General features: G+C 43.9%; 1 protein-coding gene across 1 annotated transcript; it reads left to right on the forward strand.

Annotated features, from left to right (window-relative positions):
* Positions 1-8229: 8229 nt before the first annotated feature.
* On the forward strand, positions 8230-16323 carry LOC146182865 (uncharacterized). The gene is made up of 3 exons (XM_084608656.1): positions 8230-8361; positions 14203-14485; positions 16274-16323. The coding sequence occupies exons 1-2, from the start codon at positions 8284-8286 to the stop codon at positions 14428-14430; spliced, it is 306 nt and encodes a 101-aa protein (XP_084464782.1). The 5' UTR covers positions 8230-8283; the 3' UTR covers positions 14431-14485; positions 16274-16323.
* The last annotated feature ends 2799 nt before the right edge of the window (positions 16324-19122 follow it).

Below are 19122 nucleotides of genomic sequence, written 5' to 3' on the forward strand. Positions count from 1 at the left end.
TGCTCAATATGAGACCCAGGACATGCCACTCAAATAAATATCCTCGAAAGCTTAGAAAATCGTTCTGTGTATTTCATTCTTAAGCAATATAATCGCACTGCTAGCGTCACTAAATGAAAACTGCGCTTGGCCTCCCCCTTCATTCATTTAGAAGAAAACAATCGCGTCTTTTCCCTTTCTGCAAATCAACTATCATAGTGATATATTCTTGCCTCGGCACGTTGCACCAGCGTGTGAAATCTCCCCACGTGGTAAAGGTTTTCGCCTTAAAAAATTTCAGCTCCTTGGTTTTCATCCATATAGGGATGGCAAAATCAGCCACAGCATGACAGAGCTCAAATTGTGCGTAGAGCACACATGCAGGTTTATTTGTAAGATACCCAACTAACAAAGGGGAATGAGAAAAACTAATTTGCAAACATTTGTAGACAAGCAAATCATCTAATTTCTGCTATACCTTATGCTTTATACCTTCGAATGCGAGCAAGTAGATTCCCTGATTTGCACGGTGTATAAATCAGCCGCAACCCACACTCATCTCTACACCTACAGACAGGTTCATGCGAATCGGTGTTCACAACAGATTGGTGAAGTTGGTGGAAGCTCACTTTCAATCCTGATACAAACACCTTTCCAAAACACACATTGGTCCTGCTATTCTGACCAATCTGGAGATCCTTGTTCTGGGAGGGAAACATTCCAACATGCTTCCATTGCCATCTGGCCTCTGCACCGAAATTGTCTGACACGCAGTCCCAAGAACACATTCCACAGCACCACAAAATTATGTAAAAATGGAGCTAAAGAACTCCAGTGGCATTACTGTCACCTATTCGAGGTCGTTCATGTACAAGCAGGCGAGAACCTCACCAAGTGCACGTTTACAGAGACAGTAGATATCAAGTTAAATCCCTTCTTGCCACGCATACACGCGTCTGCAGAGGAGATCACCATAGTCTACAATCATTCACACCCCGGCCCAATACCCTCTCCTATTAAAACCGCTATGCATAATGGTCCGCCACATGTCCGCCTTTTCATCCTCCACTCCGTTCAAATGTTTCCTGAGACCATCACATCGAGCTTATTTGGGTCTTGCACACTCAGCCCATCCAGGAAACAAGGCCAACTATGCCTCAGGAGCAGGGTTCAGTAAAACATGCAGTGCGTGACTGCAGACGTCGATCAGGTCGAAAATGTGCAGCGACTTACCACAAGGTCATTCTTTATTTTACGAAGGAAATGCTCTTATACGCATAAAAAGCTCTCGAAATAGCCCCATGTCGTCCAGTGCCAGCCCCAGACATTCACCATACCGAACTCAAATACCTCTCTTTAATTCACTCTGCCTGCAAGCTCTGCCAGCACTCCTAAGAACCACAATCTTACATCCTTTACAAATGCTCCTCCAATATTCTCCGAGGGACCTAAGGGTATCTACGTATAAGACACTGGAGGCAGCGTTATACAACCCCGCCGCAGAACGGCAGCTTCCGATCATTGAGGGAACTTAGGAGGTGCATCGATGAGGACTACATTGGTGAGACAGTGCAACTCCTTGAGGGCTAACCAAGTAAAACCAGTTGACGGAATAAAGTTGTTCCTCCTTCTCTTCGGCTGCACTGTGCTATATGAATCGCTAGTGCTGTTCCGAGTTCGATGCCTATTTAGCGTCTCTGGCATGTGTTGTGGCGCGTTCTGTCCTCGTAGACTTCATGGCGAAAAAGGTTGAAGTAGCTCTGATAACAGCAATCGTTATCTTTAACAGACTGCATTATTCAGCTTGGTAGCCATCGATGAGACTATACCGACTATTATTCTGCGCCAGTTTGAGTTGAAATTATTAATTTTCTCTACAATACTTTTGAGTTTAAGAAACAACCTCATATTCTTCCGATGGCACCCAAAAGCATGGCACATGAGAATGACACACAACGGTTACCTGGTGAGCTCACCAATCAGTTGATATTACTAACGTGCCTAAAAAAAAGTAGATATATACATTTTGGTGTTATAACTGTAAAAGTGTGAAGGCAGTATAATTATTTTAGTTTACATTACAAGCACACTGTTCTATATTCTTAAAAAACAAAAGATGTTCTCATTTTTTCTAATAGTGCACGAATGATGACTTTTCATAATGCGCCACTGCTGCCAACCTGAGTTTGATGGAGCTCGCACAGGGTAGGGTAAAAAGGTTTTGCGTATTCTTTAAATTTTTCCTTTGTAAAAATGTTTTTTGTGGTTTATGTGGTTTAACCTACTAAAGACACGTCGTCTATGAAGGACGCCGTTGTGAAGGGTTCCAGAACATTCCACCACCTGGGGCTCTTTTACATGCACCCAACATCGCGCAGTGAACTTGTGCCTTGCATTTCACCTCTTTCGAAACGCTGCCTACGCTGCCGAGATCTAACCCACGTGCTTGCGATCAGTGGTAGAGTTCGTGACTGTAGAACCAACACGACGGGGCATTGGTATAACAGGACATAATATTTGGTTTGATGCGGAAACTTGAATTCCAAAATATTCAAATCCAAATTCTAAATGTGAATACATTTGCGTACGAATAGTACTAAATAGTTGCATAATATATTGAATAAAACCTTCAATTACGAAGCTTAGATGCATTTGTGCATCATATTTTCTATTGTATGAATCAGGGACAAAAGACATTTAAAACATGCTTATACACCTTAGTGTAGGCCATATATTTTATAGGTTAGAAGAATGCTAAAACTAAACCGGGTGCGAGGCACATGATACATCTAGATGGATGACTAGATGATCGGAGTGTTAGAGGTAGCTAGTGATGGCGTCGACTTCAAAGAATCCTTCAGACGGCATTCTTAGCGCTAAAAATACACACGCACACGAGAGAAAGGAAGGACACGACTCTGCTCCCGTGTCATGCGTGACGACAGAAGGCCCGCCTGCGATGTTAGGCATGAGAAACAATTTGTGAAGTGCCGCACGGGGGTTGTGTATGAGATCCCGTCGACTTGCGGGAATGTTTACATAGGCCAGACAGGCAAATGTGTTAACGACCGCACGGCTCAATATTTTCGCTCCTTGAGCTCCGACAAGGGCGCTAGGCTCCCTGAGCACTGTGCTCGATGCAGTGGGTGTGAGCCGCGGCTGAACGAGGTACGGATTCTGGGCAGAAGCGTTGATAAGAAGGCGCGTGAACTGCTTGAAACATTTCATATAAGAAAGAGGAGGAAGAGGCGTGTTAGTGACACGTCTGTGGCTCTGTTGGGGGCAGAAATGCGAATTCTTGAGCGGTTGCGGTGAAGGGGGCGTGTTTGGTTGCTCTACGCATGTGTGGTCATTGCTATATATTGTAGGTGTTTTCAGTGCAATAAATCAGATGTAGTAGCGCCTTCCTTTCTCTCGTGTGCGTGTGTATTTTTAGCGCTAAGAATGCCGTCTGAAGCTGAAAGCCATCTAGCCCTTCTACAAGTTCTTTTAAGACTTCAAGGAAATACCCAGCTTATAAGTGGCGCAAGGATGGAGTTTGCTGAGAGATGATTGCCATACCTTTGCAATATTCACTAGCACTTTCTCATCAACGCTGTAACTTTGTCATTTCCCCCTAGCGTCGTTTTGCTTAGATACTAAAATGAAGAATTCGGGTTCAGTCCCGGCCGCGTCGTCTGTGATTCAAAAAGTCGAAACGGAAAAGGCGCCCATTGGTTGCACATCAGTGCACGCAAAAATAAGCCTGTAACCTTGGACCACGGTGTCCATGACCGTCACCCATGTATAGCAATGACGGTTCCAGGTATTGGGCCTATAGAGGGCAGACGAAGCTTGTTATGAAAAAGAAGGAACAACGTCTTCGTTTTCTTTTTATTTGCATCAACATTTTTCTGCGCTCTGTCGCTGACAAATATTTGATGATTAACAATACCTTTGCAATCCATCTTTCACAATAACTGACGCTTTGCTTATAAACGGTTACGTGAGTAATATTCGTATATAATAATTTATTTTTTATCTGTCAATATTATTACATGAATGCTAGCTCCGGCCAAGAAGCGGAAATATGAAGTGAAAAGTAACTATATAGGAATCTTTTCTAATATCCAGCTTTTCGAATAAATTAACACATAGAGGTGTACTCCTTTCTGCAGACGCTTACTTGATTAGAGGAACAGAGTCCTCCTGCGCCAGGTAACGAGACTAGAGTTGCCTTTAGAATATATGCTACTTGAGGCTTGCAGCGCCACTTGACACACTTCTGCTTGTTGGAGCTGATTTTGTTCTTCTTAAAAGCACTAAAAACAAACCATTCTTTCTCTAGCGAAATGCTTCTTGGAAATCACAGCTAACGCCATCCTAGGTAAGCCACTTGTGATTTAGGGGAGGGGGGTACTCGATATTAAGGATTTAGCTCAAGGGGATCTGGTTAAGCGCACACCTTTCATTTCATTGGCTAACAGCAAGACAGACATGAGTCCAAGCTAAAATAACGAGCACGATACGACGTGGAAACGAGGAATGAGGGTGGGCAGGATGGGAGGGGGGGGGGGGTGGCCAGGTAAGCTCGGAGCCCACTGGATTTCTTGCACCGAGAATTGCAGGAGGCAACGTAATAAGAAAAAGTACTGTGTGGCAAGTTCTCTTCATCTTGTCTTTAAAGAGCAACTGCATAACTTCCCGGGAATTTCGCGATATTCAAGGATTCGAATCTGCATAGGCTCTAGGTAATAGATGCAAAGTATTTTTGTGCTAGCGTTCAAACTGATGCCTTAATCGACAATCAAACCTCGAGCTTCTCCTCACCGCACTGAAGTTCTGCGGAGAAGCTCAGTGATGACGTCACGGATGGTAATATTGCTGATGTTCGTTGCCTTCGCCCACGTCCTGCTGCACCTTTTCTGACAGTGCAACTCAACATATCTGGGGATTTTTTTTTTCAGCAGCCTTGTTTTTATTTCTTCAAACATAGTGCGTCTATGCAGGAAACGTACCGGTACCATCAATGACGTCATTATGCATCCCCCACCAGTCGCTGTGTACTGTGGTGAAGCCTGATAGCCGTCGCGGTTTTAATCTCTAATTGCGGCGTTGTTTCAAATGCTAGCGCCAAGATATTTTGCTTTAAGTGCAAGCTATAATAATTCAACTCCTCGAAACTCATCAATATCTAAAACCTGTGCAGCTTCCCTTTAAACTATGGATGGATGACTGTGTCAATCTCTAGTGAGACGAACATCACTACCAGGCATTTTCATGCTTTTGGCTTACATTTTTCTCGTTGTGCTGCGAGACAGCTCTCTATAATTTCTCATTTTTTGCGTTGCTGCTCTCAAATAGATATTGTTCGAGCTACTGTGTGCCCATATATGTTAGCGTTTTCGGGCTTATCCCTGCCCTCCTGCGCCACCGGTGCACAGAGGACGACCGGGAAAGGTCGCCCCCATGTCCGCCGTATTCCCCGGCCATCAGGAACCAGAAAATACGACAAAAAACCAGTCCGATTATTGACCGCATTAACTTAGCTACGTAAGACGACTGCATTACGACCAACGCTCAATCCTGGCCTCGGCTTGTTCAGCCGCTTGTAATGCATTGGAGGTATTTGTTTGTAAGGTGTTCGGAACGGTCAATCCACCTGGCGCATCCTGCCATTACTTCTGGAGTATTTCCCGTACTTTCTGTTTGGCTCCTGGCCATGCGTCTACGCTTCCTCTGCCCGCATCGATAACTGCTCGGGACTTTTGTACCACACTGTGCAATTAACATAATAAATCATTGTCACTGAATACGGGGGCCACCGCATGGCTGCCGTGTTGTGGTTAAGCGTGTTCAAGGAGTGAGAATTATGCAATAAACCTATTCCTGTATGATTGATTCTGTTGAAGTGCTCTCCCCATTAAAACTTTAGAATTAAGTGCCAGTATCACCAGTTGTAATTATAATAATAGCAACCATTTTGCCGACTATGTAGTAAATACAAAAAGGGTATAGGCTCGGGAGAGCCAGCCAAAGGTTGGAGACTGTGTGCCCGGGAGTCAAACTAACACTAAAATGGCGAGTAATCATCAATGGACCACTAATATTGTTACCGCCTACAGCTAAAGCCAAACTGTAACAAAAATCACAGAACCAGCACGGAGGTAAAGGCTACACTGAAAAGGAATCATTTCTGATAAATGCAACCAAATAGGTTAATCGTCCTAAAGCGACTCAGGCTATGAAAGATGCCGTAGGGGAGAATTCCCTGCCTTTCCTACTCCTCCTCCTCCTCCTCCTCCGTAGCGGAGGGCTCTTGAAATTCTCTCGACCTGGTGTTCTGTGGCGTGCTCTGATATCGCCCAGAACACGGACACCTTACGTTTTCCGACATCGAAAATCTACCGCCGCGGCCAGTATTTAATCCCGCGTTCTTCAGTTCAGCACTGTCGAGCTCCCTAACCACTCAGCCAACACGTTAACAATCAGTCAAGTGGATGTCCATGATAAAGAAAAAGAGAACAGAAAGCACTAAGTTAAACGCATAACTTTCATCTGCACTTTCAAGTCGCGCATAGACGTCAAGCCAAAAATTCAATAATGAAATTTATTACACATGGCGGTTATGTAAGCGCCCTTACTTTCTACTAAATACAGCGTTAGACACCGCGGCACAAAATAACAATTATTTTCAACAACGTTTATTTTAGAATATTACTGAATATAAAGTTTGAGTTCTAAAAATGGCAACGAAAAAATGTTTGTACTTGTAGAGGTTAAGAGCCGGATGGCACAGAATTCCATGGGATGGGAATGCGGGAAGGAATGCAGCTTGAAGAAGAAGGATCAATGACGCCACGCCTGACAAGAGTGAATGCAAACGTGCGATAATTGATTTTTTCGCGGACAACGAGGGCATAAATTTCACAATACGAGGTAACCATGAAACATTTCGCAGCTGGGCGCGTACGTAGGCCGAGTGTCCATACCATGAGCCGCCATCGAAGACCATACTCCGATATTTCATAGTATAGTGAACCATGGTCAGGGAAAAAAGGCCAATATGTCTTTAGATATATTTTTAAATTAATTCCTGAAGTATAATTTTTTCATGTGCGTGGTACTAAATTTTGTTTTTGGCAATCCATTTCACTTCATACCTAATGTAACCGCAAGAAAATGCTTGACTCTCACATTGTTTATATACTTTTGGTACCAAAACTGTGATCTGCGTATCGAAAATTTAGTTTCGGATATGAATGAACTCGTCATTTGCACACATATAAAAGAGCAAAAGAGTTTAATGTGATCCCTTAGATACAATATCATTTAGTAGCAGCTGACCGCTACGTTCTTTTTGCAGATGAATGAGAAAATGAGAGTAAGTCCGCTCAAAAAACTCGTGCAAGTGACTTGAGAAGTCTTGGAATGCAAATGAGATATTACCATTAACTTTACCAAACCCTTCATTAATTTAAAAGAACAGACCTCAACTAAACAAGTTTTCATGGAATTCATTATGGTGTTCTGGCGAGCTAACTGGTTTAACGTCGCTAAAAAGGGAACAGCGTAATAACGGGACGAAGCGAGGGAAGAACAACGCAGGCGCTCGAATGCAACGTAAAATTCTTCTGCACATTACAAAGAATTGCAATCCTCTTCCTGCAATCAACTCAATAAATTGACAGTTCTAAAGGAGAGTGAATTTCACCTGAAAAGGTGAAATGTATTCAAACAAAAACTATTTCCACTATTTGGGATAAATTGGGATAGGTAATTTTCGTAAGTAGCTTTTCTTCTCTCTTGAAACCACCATATTTTAACAATTGCACTCAATTAAAAACCAATTTTCGCGAAGTGTTTTTCACTAATTATGATGAGTACGATTTTACAGTTGAATTCACAATATAGTTCCTGTAAGCTTCGAGAGAAGACCATCAAAGCCATTGCACCAATTTGCCTGCGAATGCTCTGAATTGACTGTCACGAATGTTCTGTGAAAGAGAGAACCATAGTTTCTGTGTAGTCACTGCATATAATATCAAGCACTTTAAACTTCTTCCCTACGAATACGCAATACCTGCCGGACTGCTCATAATGACGTGCATGCAACCATCAGATAGGAATCTCACTGAGTGAAAGGTGGCTAAAAGTTTTTTTGCGGGTGTAACAACTACACAGGACATCTAATTTATGATAGCATAATGCTTAGGCGCCTCGCCTAGGCAATTAGGTTACTTTTTTTTTTCTTTCCAATGCTGCAGGGCCAAGACATCACAATCCTCCCCCATTCCATTCCCAAGCCGCAGCCCGCTCCTCGAGATGCGCCCTCCGACAGACAGGCCTCCGCCGGCGGCAGCTGTCTCGTCTCCGGTGGATCCGCCCGAAAGGTTTCTTCAGGTTTGCGCATCTTCCGGTTGTGATCGCTTCAAATTTTTACTCCGTTTTCTAGGAATTTAAGGGACCACGAAAGTTCGAGCCTCTACATTTTTAAAGTATAGAGAATATGAAACAACAATAAATAAATGCTGTGAGGCTTGTGGGGTGTGTACTGGTCTGTTTTGGCTCCTGGGGATTAGCGATCCAAAGCGACTCTGGGCAGAAGGGATTCTCTAGTGGCGGGCTCCGGTAATTCATATCATGTGTGTTTCTTTCGCGTGCATTGACGTCGCACAGTACGTAGGCGCCTGTCGCGTTCAAAACGCGACCGCCACGACAGCATTTGAACCTAGGTCCCCCTTCTAAGCATTTGAGCGCTCTAACTGCTAGCTTCAAAAGTTATTCTGGTGTAACGGACACGAGAAAGATATTTTCTAAATTCGAGAGCTGATATAGAGAATAGCTACGACGGACTACTAGCCAGCTATTGAATGAATAGCTACCAGTATTATTGAAAAGATGCCAGTATGCCTTAAGCAGGATTTTAATGAACACGGTTCAGCTATTTTCTGATGCCCATCATCGCTGCCACTACCAAAGAGTGCGCTCTTTAAACTCAAAGTGCGAATATTTAAGAAGTGCAGAAAATCATAGGCGAAACACCTTATATTTGGCTGCTATATCTTGGCTCCAAATACAAGTCGACCCACTAAATGATGGCGTTCGCTACCTCCGTCCCCGCCCCCCTTCCGAAGTAAAACAAAAGTGCGAAGGTTGTACGTCTGAGTCAAGTCCAACTAAAAAAGCACTAGTTCGGCGTATGGTGGACGTAAATGGCGTTGTCGCTATCCTCTTGCTGTCATCTTCTTGAGGACGCTCGTGAGGAGTGCCGTTGTGCATATTGACCATATTATTCAGGGACGACGTAATCATTATACCCATTTTAACCACGTCATAAAAACGCCTAGGAGCAGCGCGTGCACCAATTTGCCTGCAAATGTTCTGTATTGACTGTCACGAATGTCCTGTGAAAGAGAGAACTATAGTTTCTTTGTATTTCCTCCTCATAATATCAAACACTTTAAACTTCCTCCCTACGAACACACAATGTCTGCCGGACTTCTCATAATGACGAGAATACATTTGTATTTGAAGGCTGGATTCTGATCCTATCACCTTATCTTAAAAGCAGACCGAGTTGGCAGCGCTTTCCAATTCGACGACGCAGGAAATATCGAGCTGGTTAGACTTCGTGAAGTAGTGCGTTGACACTAAATGTCAATGCGCGTATCCGTCACCCCTCCGCGTCAAGGCATCGTCTCGCGCGTGCACCTCAGCTCAGCCAACAAAATCACGTAGTTTTAACAGTGCAATCGTAAGACTAGCAGTCGGAGGCAAATGAGTAGATTGGATAAAACACCGCCGCATCCTGCCTACCTTGCTTGTGAGGCGGGTCGACTGAGTTGGGGCAAACTGAACTGCCAACAATCAACTTTCCGATTCGGCCACGATGCGTGTGTTCTATAAGTTGCCAGAAATTGGCTGTCGAGCTACCTGCCACAGCAAAGGAAAGCTTCCAACAGGGTGACGAGCAGTGTAAACTGTGCGAAGTTCGAATCCGCCCCAAAACAATATTTCCGCATGAATAACGGCAAGCATACTTTTCTTTTAGCGACCGTTGTCGATGCATCGTAGGTAGCCTTGTCGCCACGACAGAGCATGGCATCGAAGTGACACAGTACCTAAAAGAGAACACGGAGCCGAGCCTGACGAAACATGGGCGAAAGTTTCCGCCTAGCTTTCGGCGCGTACTTAACGCGCCGTCACCGGAAAGACGCCCGCGCCAAGAATACGTACTGTCTTTCTTGTTCCTTATAGTTGGCGAAACCACATAGCAGTGGGAAGTGTTTGCGCTCTCTTGGAAGACTAAGAGGTGTACTCACAGTCCTCGTGAATTGATGTGAAGCACAGTGCCTCGCGAGTTGTAAAATTCGCGTGCCCGCGTAAAAACCGTGCGAAGTCCATCATGGCGTGAGCCTTGCGGCCCGTACGGGATCCGTTGCAAACAGTGAGGATGGCGGAAAATAGTGCTCCTGGACGTTTCACTCAGTCTTTTAAGCGATGCAGTAGACAGGTGGCTTTTTTAAGCAGAGACTAGAAAATGCAGGAAAGTTTACTCTCTGGAATGTGCTACGCCGGCATCTGCAAGCATTTTATGCCAACGCCTAGACGGGACAACGAAAGAGAGTGAATTGTATTTTACACATGTAGCTCTGTGCATCTCGCTTCGTATGGGCACCAGCACGAATTATGTTTTTATACGCGTGGCTCAGCCGTCAGACCCCCGAAATACCAGATGTTCCAAATTAGTGAATTCCGATTTGTGTTTTTAAATCCTCGTTAAAGATACACATGTGTGATTTGCTGAATTATGTTCTACGGCAAGGCGCGCATAATTTTAGCGGCAGTGAGCAACACAAAGGTGTCAAATTTGAAATTCAACAAATAAAATATTAGGTTTTTTATTTTAGAACACAAGAAGGTTTTGAGAAATTGAAGGCCTTCAAAACCAAATGCCAGTCCCGTTTAAAAAATTTTTTATTTAACATTGTGATCTAAAAATAATAATCTCGATAAACGCTCGTTTAATATCCGTCTAAGATTACTTTTCCGCAGTGCCCCTTGCTAAAATGGCATCCCTGATGTAGCCGAAACTAACTTCTCGTTAGTGTTGACACAAGGAGTTTCTTGCCCTCAGTTTGATCCATCTTCACTCTGGTCAGTCACAGGTATTTGTTGCCAATGTTGCGCACGAGTATCGGCAACTTTTTCATGACACTTCCGTAGCTTCGTCACGTAAATCACGTAAACGTCTTCAACCTCTTTCTGCTTTTTTTTTTTTCAAGTGGTGCTACATTATAAAAGCGTATTCTGAAAAGCAAACTCAAAGAACTTAAAATCCCGTGTTTAAAGCTGAATAGCACAAATCAAAATGCCGTTCTAGATATTTTCAAAACTCGGGTCGCCTTTGGTTTTGATAGCCTTCAGTTGGAAGTTTAATCATGTGTCCTGAAGCCTAACATGTGAACGTGATTGAATATTGTCTTTACGATAGACGATATGCGAATTTCGGAGCGCCATCTCTTAACTCTCCGAGATTTACGCCCGCCATGTTGGCTCGGTCAACAAAACAAAACCACTGGCGCTGGGTAAATACGGCTATGCTTCGTGGGAAAAATGAGGTCCGGATGCAATACTGCGGAGCGCTATTAATTAAGTGACAATACTACGATGTGCTTGGGAACCAGGCATCTATCAACCTTACATTTATTATTTTTGTACTGAGCCTTAACGTTCACGAAACTCTTAGCAAGCTATCACTTATAGACACGTCGTCCAATACACAATATTTACTTCCTGCGCTAATTTTTCACCAACGTTTGTAGGCCGTTTGTATTTAAAATACGATACAAAATATACTATTTGTTATCTCGAGACAAAAAGGGTGCCAACTTGCGGACCATATTGGCCCAATCGCATTGCAACGTTTTTCTTTTTTTTTCCTCAGCCGGCGTAAGCCAGTGCTGCTCAAGCTTGTAGACTGGTCTCAAAGAACAGTTTTTATTCATTTACCAACCAATCGGACCCATACGGTCTCAGTGAGCTCCAGCCACAAACCGGGATTGGCTACGCCTTGAGCACTCATCTCGCGCCTATTCATATACTTAGTTCGCAACGTGTTCAGTGCACAGAAACTGATGTGCGGCGTTTCATACTTTCAGGGTTTCTGCAATCACTACCGTTGTCACATGGTGAAGGGTATTTGACACCCGAAAGTGCCGTGCCCCAGAGTCTCACATAGCTCATCAGCCCATCGCAATTCACTGGGTTCAAATTCGCTAAAACTGGTTAGTAATTTTGTCACGCCGGACACGAGAAACGCGTTTCAAAGTAGGACAGTATGCTGAAGATGCTTCAAGAGTCCAAATTTTTTATTGTTGTGGCAAGCGACGACGACTCTATTCGTAAAAAAGTAATTGTAGGAAGGCATCGAACAATGCAGACTTCACACTCGCACACAGGGTTTAGTCCAAACAGCAACTGACGTATGCTAACTTGTTCAGCATGCTTTTCACGGCAGTAGGGAAAGTCGCTACAATGGCCCAATCAGGAATTATATCAAGGAAACAGTTCCAACGTTGCTAGAAATATTGTAAATAATATCCACTTTTACCTATAATTAAGCTAGCACAAACCAACTAAACAAACTTGCCGGCCCCTGCAACTGTGACACTGAAAAGCAGATGTACTACATCGCAAGTTGTTCTTAAAGGGATATTAGCACTACGCAGCTCATCGAAGCTTGCGAACGATCGTGCTGCAGTACACACGGTCCTACACACGAAAGTATGCAATGCCAAAAACGTTGCGCCAGATAACGCAGGTGCACACCGCGTAAAGTTTCCGCTCACTACCTTACCAAAATGTTCCTCCACTTGAGAATAAACCGTGATGATATTGCGCGATGACTGAGCCAGTGTCTAAATGCGTGCATTAAAGCGACAACGGCAAAGAGTGACTTTTATGCGCACATACTGTGTCCATTCCTGCCATTGTCTAAACGAACCATTAAGCGGAGTAGAAGATGCGGTAGTGCGCAGAAGAGAGCAGCGGCAACTCACTCACAAGATAAGTGACAGTGCCTCGAAGAGACCCTTCAATAAGCTTATTTCTGCCTTTTCACGACACGAAAACAAGCTCTGCAGGTCGCAATGAGCCTCGTTACGTGCAAGATTGACTGCATTCTCACTGATGAAAAAAAAAAAAAAGGCAAGTAATTGGGAATATTGCTGCACAATCTCGCTCTTGGAAGCTTCTTGAAGCTGTAGGAATGCGCAAGAAGAAACCGTTTAAATGTGCCGCAAGAGTTTCGTTGTTACCTCGGTCATATCCTCGCAAAATGATGAGCCAAAAAATTGCAGTTACCGGCTCACAATCGCATTTATTGATCATACTTCTGTTTTTATATTACAGTGTGCATTGCGTTTTTTTCACGCAGTTTTGCATTATTGAAATTGCTCACATATATGAATGTCATGACTCTCTAACTGCTTTTGTGCCTCGTCAAGCTGCAAAAGAAGGTTTCTTTTTTTCGGAGATCTTTTTAGCGTGTTTGTGAAATAAATTTGGTTCCTATTCTAGGTGGCCGTCTAAAAGAGATCTAAAAGAGGCACCCATGTTCGTTTGGACGTCAGTTCACGTTATTAACCCGGCATGGTTGAGATTATCCAGAGCCTTCGTAACGGCGATCCTTATAGTTTAATTCGACGTTAAACTTCATAAACCTCATAAAACAAAATCAACCTTGCCTTATGTGACGATAACAGTGTGCGCTTTATTGCCTGAAAAAAAAAATACATGTACATGGCTTTGCAGATCCGGTCGCACAGAGTCTATGGGCGGTTCATTCCTCCACTACCATGATCGGCAGCCGTTCAATGGTGTGACATTAAATTTGTAATCCACTTTATGACACTGTCATAAGAAGCGTCGCAAAGATGTCTTAACCGTACCTTCACATCTGCTTTGGGCTGCTTAAGCCTAGGTCTCTGCTGCTACTGGCTACAAAGCGACCAGAAACGGGCGGCCATTCCATTCTGCCACTTTGCACATGATCGCAGCTTCTTTGGTTTGCCCTTTTGTAGTGCAGGTAAGCGGTTTGAACATTCAAGAGAGGTTATTGCTTACGCAAGTAATATCTATGGAATAAAGCTGCTGCACACCGTAAGAGGTCATAAGATGCACATCCTAGCGCAAAGGTCAGCTGCCGCGTTGAGTGCGACAGGAACTAATTGCGCGCAGGTTCCGAGCACTCCACCTGAAGACGACGACGACGGCGGTATGTACGGAGACGTGGGAAAGGTGGACAGCGCGAGCCTCGTGCACCAATACATCGACCGCGTGGGCAGCCTGAGCACGGAGCGTGAGCCTAGCTGGCATTCGCTCTACCTTTCCCTTAGCGAGGACCATGACCAGGCAACCGTGCCGGTGGCGTCTGGTGAAGAGCTTCAGACGGCGGCCGCCTCATGACGCAGGCTGTCCCTCGTCTGAGAGGGAGCGTGACTATGCTATGAGTTTAACCAAGGTAAGCACCATTTGCATTTCTCTGCGGATTGCGTGAACGTTCTTTACCACAGTATTACCTAAGTGACGTGTCTCCACGGCGCCAAAATTATAAGATATTTTTGCATTTTACCAGTCATATTGCAGACAAGTTTGTTTTAGCATAGCGCAGTAGCCTTCCGCTAGTCGGCAAACGCCTTATCACGGCTGCGTATAATAAGCTTAAATAGGCGCGTCAAGCCTGTGGACGCAGAAGCGTCGCCTTCCGGGCTATGCAAACACGTAATCGGTTGACAACGGAAAAGAGCCAACGAAAAAGCGTCTGCTCTCGCTACTGGGTGATAGCAAGCAGCCCAGATAATAGAAAGAAAATGGGTGGCACAATAAGGACAGCTGTTAGTTGATCATTTGTGCCTTATCGAGTGCATTAAAGCTGAGCATTTGCAAGTGCTACGCACGCTACCTCCTACGCTGTGATGTCACCCTGAGAATGTCTTGAAAAGATGATGAGGAGCTTGGAACAGATACCCAACCTCATAAATTATATGTCTCTCCCGAACGTCCCTGCCCCTGGATGTAAGGCCAGTGAGGTAGCTGCGTCGCTCCGCTACTCAAAGGAGCAGGATCGTCCTAAAAAAGCTGTTGCGGAACAGCGGAGATAAAACCATCGCTTATACGCTGCGCAGCACACACGGGTCCTTCTGTATGAGCTGCGTTCGTCGCAGTACTGAGATAACGACCATAACAACGCCTTTTTTGTCTTCTCACAACTGGTATGCTTTCACGGTTTACCAATGTTGGGCTAGGAATTCTTGATGCAAGCAAGCGATATGTAATGGCATACTCTACAGTAAAATAGACCAGGAAATGCCATCAACTAATGTTAGGTTATGCAGAGGAGCAATCGGCTGCATCGCTCGTCTGCCCATTGCCATAATTTTGAGCGAGCGTCTTCACAACCGGAGATTTCGACGATTAGAAATGAAGCTCCTCCTCTCCCCCTTCAAATAACACTGACCAAGAAACTTGGCAGAATTGGTGAAAAACAGCTTAAGGAATGCTCAAGCCATCGGTTGACATTTCACTTGCAACTTCCGGTTGTCGCGCCCGTTTTCCCGACCATCCTACGACGAAATCGTCGGTCATTGCTTTTCTCTTCGTTCTCGTTTGTGTTGTCTGCAACAATGGATTCGGAGGTCTAAGTGCAACTGCCACCAAGAGGAAGATGCGGTGGTGGAAAACCGAACTTCGTGCGCGATTGCGACAGGTTCACGCACTCACGTGAGAGCCCCAAACTGACGCAGCTACCATTGTGTGCCCCGGACATGGTCCATGGATCATGGGCGGCGAGGCTGCAGCGAACAGCATCTGATTATGACCTGTTTCTCACCATCACATCACCGTACTGTGACTTATTCATTGTTGGGAAATAGTTCAAACGCCGGCTCTCTGCGCTGACAAATCGTCCCTCGAGTTTCAAAAAAAAACGCGGTTGTAAGAAATTATTGACGAATCATTGGGCTCTTCTCAATAAGTTCTAATTTGGACGAATGCTCAAAAGCATTCCATAAACACACGCAACAAATCTAGCAGCTGTCTTTTAACCCTTGTCTAGTTACTTTCGCGAATGAATGGGGATGGGTTACACTTGTCATATAGTATTTTGTCTTCCCATATATATTTAGCGAAATACTGAATATTTCTACAGCGTATTAGCAGGATACAGCTTTTTTTACTTCGCACTTAATTTGCTGTTGTAGAGATGTGAAATGACGAAACGTATTTTGATATTTTTGCGCTATCTTTTCAGACGGTGAAGCACCCTGCGCAAAGTTGCTGCTTGCCGCCGCCTCATCGGCCCAAGAAATAAATAAATGAAACTCAACTGGAAAGCATCGCGACTATGTGTCCATGCTATCAGTTTGGAGCTGCTTTCCGTGATTGGCATAACTCAAAAACGGGCTTAGTGGAAGCCATTTGACATTTCAAGGTTTTTCTGCGAGGTGCATGCTATGATCGCTGATGGCCGGGCTGTAGTCGCCGACTACGGGTGAAGGCCAACATGCCTGCGAAGGGCGACACGACGCACCGAGGCAAGAACCAAAATAGAACTGCTCGTTTATTTCCCACGCGCGTCGCTCATTCGGCAGCCTGGCGTCCCAGCACACTACAAATCAGAGCCGCGTGGGGGCGCTGCGCCCAAGGAAACCCATACAAAAATTTTCTATGGTAAGCTATAGAAAATCCTTTGTATGGTCGGCTATAGAAATTTGGCCCAAATATCTATAGCCGCTTCTATGGCTGTCTTTAGGTTTTTCTATAGTCTGTTCTATAAAAGTCTTTAACCTGTTCTATGGACTTATGCCTCCCTATTTACTGCAGTGTTTAGCATTTTCTATGGTCAGGTATAAACTTTTATGGTCAGCTATAGAAAATTATTTGTATTGTCGGCTATAGATATTTGGTCCAAAAAGCTATAGCTGTTCCTATGGTAGGTTTTAGGAGTCTAACGTATTCTATGGACTTATGGCTCCCTAGGTACTGCAGTCTTTAGCATTTTCTATGGTTGCGTACAAATGTTTATGGCCAGCTATAGAAACTCCATGTATGGTCGGCTATAGACATTTGGTCCAAAAAGTTATAGCTTGCTATAGAAGTCTATAACCTATGGACTAATTTTGGTGTCCTAATGCAAGCATTGCAGTCGTTAACTTTTTCTGTGGTCAGCTATAGAAACACTCGCGCGTGCGTGTGTGTTTACATGCGCAAGTGTGTATGTGCATGTGTGTCATGCTCTATATCTTCGCACATTTCTTTTCAATTCGATGCCTAAACAACTGAAATTGGCCAGCGGTCCCCACAACTAAAACCATCATGGGTCAGAGGTACTCACCGCAGGCGTACCTCCATGCGGCGACAGTGCTCCCACCAGTTACGCCAAGATTGTGACGCAATACATTTATCGTGCAGTGTTGTAGTTGAAATACGGTTTCTCGTTGCATACAGCACAGAACTCTTAATCAAGCTAGAGTACAAGTCGCACGAGGGATTTGAACCGACGATATATGTACATTCATATAAGGGTGTACGCCTCCTGGTCTATAGCTTTTGGTAAATACAATATTCTATAGCCAGCTAAAATATGGTTTACGGTTTGTAGCTTTAGAGGCATTGACATTTCTATAGATGGTTAAAGATAACTGTATGGCTACTAGTTTATATCCTCGAGAGCATACACTTTTCTATAGGCAGGTAAAGCAGCTTATATGGGTATCAGTCTGTATCTGTAGAGTCATTAAAATGTCTATAGACAGCTAAAGATAACTGTATGACTACAGGTCTATAGCCTCAGGAGCATATACTTTTCTATAACCAGCTAAAGCAGCTTATATGGCTATCAGTCTGTAGATTTAGGGACATTCAAATTTCTATAGACAGGTAAAGATAACTGTATAACTACAAGGCTATATAGCTTTTGGAGCATACACTGTTTCAGAGCCAACTAAATCAGCTTGTATGGCTTGTAGTCTGTAGCTTTAGAGACATTTAAACTTCTATAGACAGCTAAAGATATCTGTATTACTAATATTCTATTGCTTCTGGAGTATCAACTTTTCTATAGCTTGCTAAAACTGATTCTATGGCTTGCAGTCTGTAGTTTTAGAGGCATTTAAATTTATATAGACAGCTAAAGATTACTGTATGACTAATAGTCTATAGCTTCATGGACATATGGTTTTCCATAGTTAGCTAAAGAGATTTTGTAGGGTCCAGAAGCTGTAGACAAACTGGTATAGAATATTTTATAGCTGTCTATAGATATTTCAATGGCACTTTATAGGTGACTATAAAAGTCCATAGATAGACATAGCTGACCATAAACTTTTTCATTGAAGTACATAGACCATTTTAGTATGGGAATATTGTGACAGTACACTCGGAGGATATTAATTTGAACGAATAGCAACTCTAATTGCTTGGATTTGTCCCGTTTAGTATCGCAGACTCTGGCCTACCACTTTAGTACATGAATACGCACTCCGAGCAAAATATTTATGGGAAGCATATAGAAGACTCCCTGAAAGAGAAACCTGTGTTGCATCATCTGGTGTTACGCACGTTAATCTTGACTGATTAATCCGTTCAGTATGGCTTCACATGGCCACGTGACAACCTCTGCGTTTGGAGGCTGGGCGCCAGGCGAGGCAGCAGTCAGGAGCTGCGCTTGTTAGTTTGCTGACGTTAAAAATTCTCCTTTGGCAGGAATTCAGAAGCAGACGACGAAGTGGCCAGCCAGATATGTCACTGCAGTTGCGATGTCTCAGTGACAGAAGAAGAAAGAAGGGTGCCCGCATACAGTAAAAAAAAAAACGAAAGATAAAGGGGAAGCATATGGCAACAGCCTACAAGGATTGTGCGCTTTCTTTTCCCCTGTTCTTCCTCATTTCCGCGGTCACTGTTGAAAATATGCGTACCAACTAATCCAGGTTTCCACTCTCTTCCTCCGTCAAACTTTCAAAATTCACAGAACGGTCCCGACTGTGCAATCCAGTGGTTTGAACGTTAGCTAAGGCATGGTGGGATATAAATTTTCAATGCATTTTCTAGATAACTCAGACCACTAGAGTTGATGGCGATATACAGATGCTCTGAAGCTAA

Source organism: Amblyomma maculatum, chromosome 7 (genome assembly GCF_055883805.1).
Source record: "Amblyomma maculatum isolate TAMU_Amacu chromosome 7, ASM5588380v1, whole genome shotgun sequence".
Taxonomy (NCBI): domain Eukaryota; kingdom Metazoa; phylum Arthropoda; class Arachnida; order Ixodida; family Ixodidae; genus Amblyomma; species Amblyomma maculatum.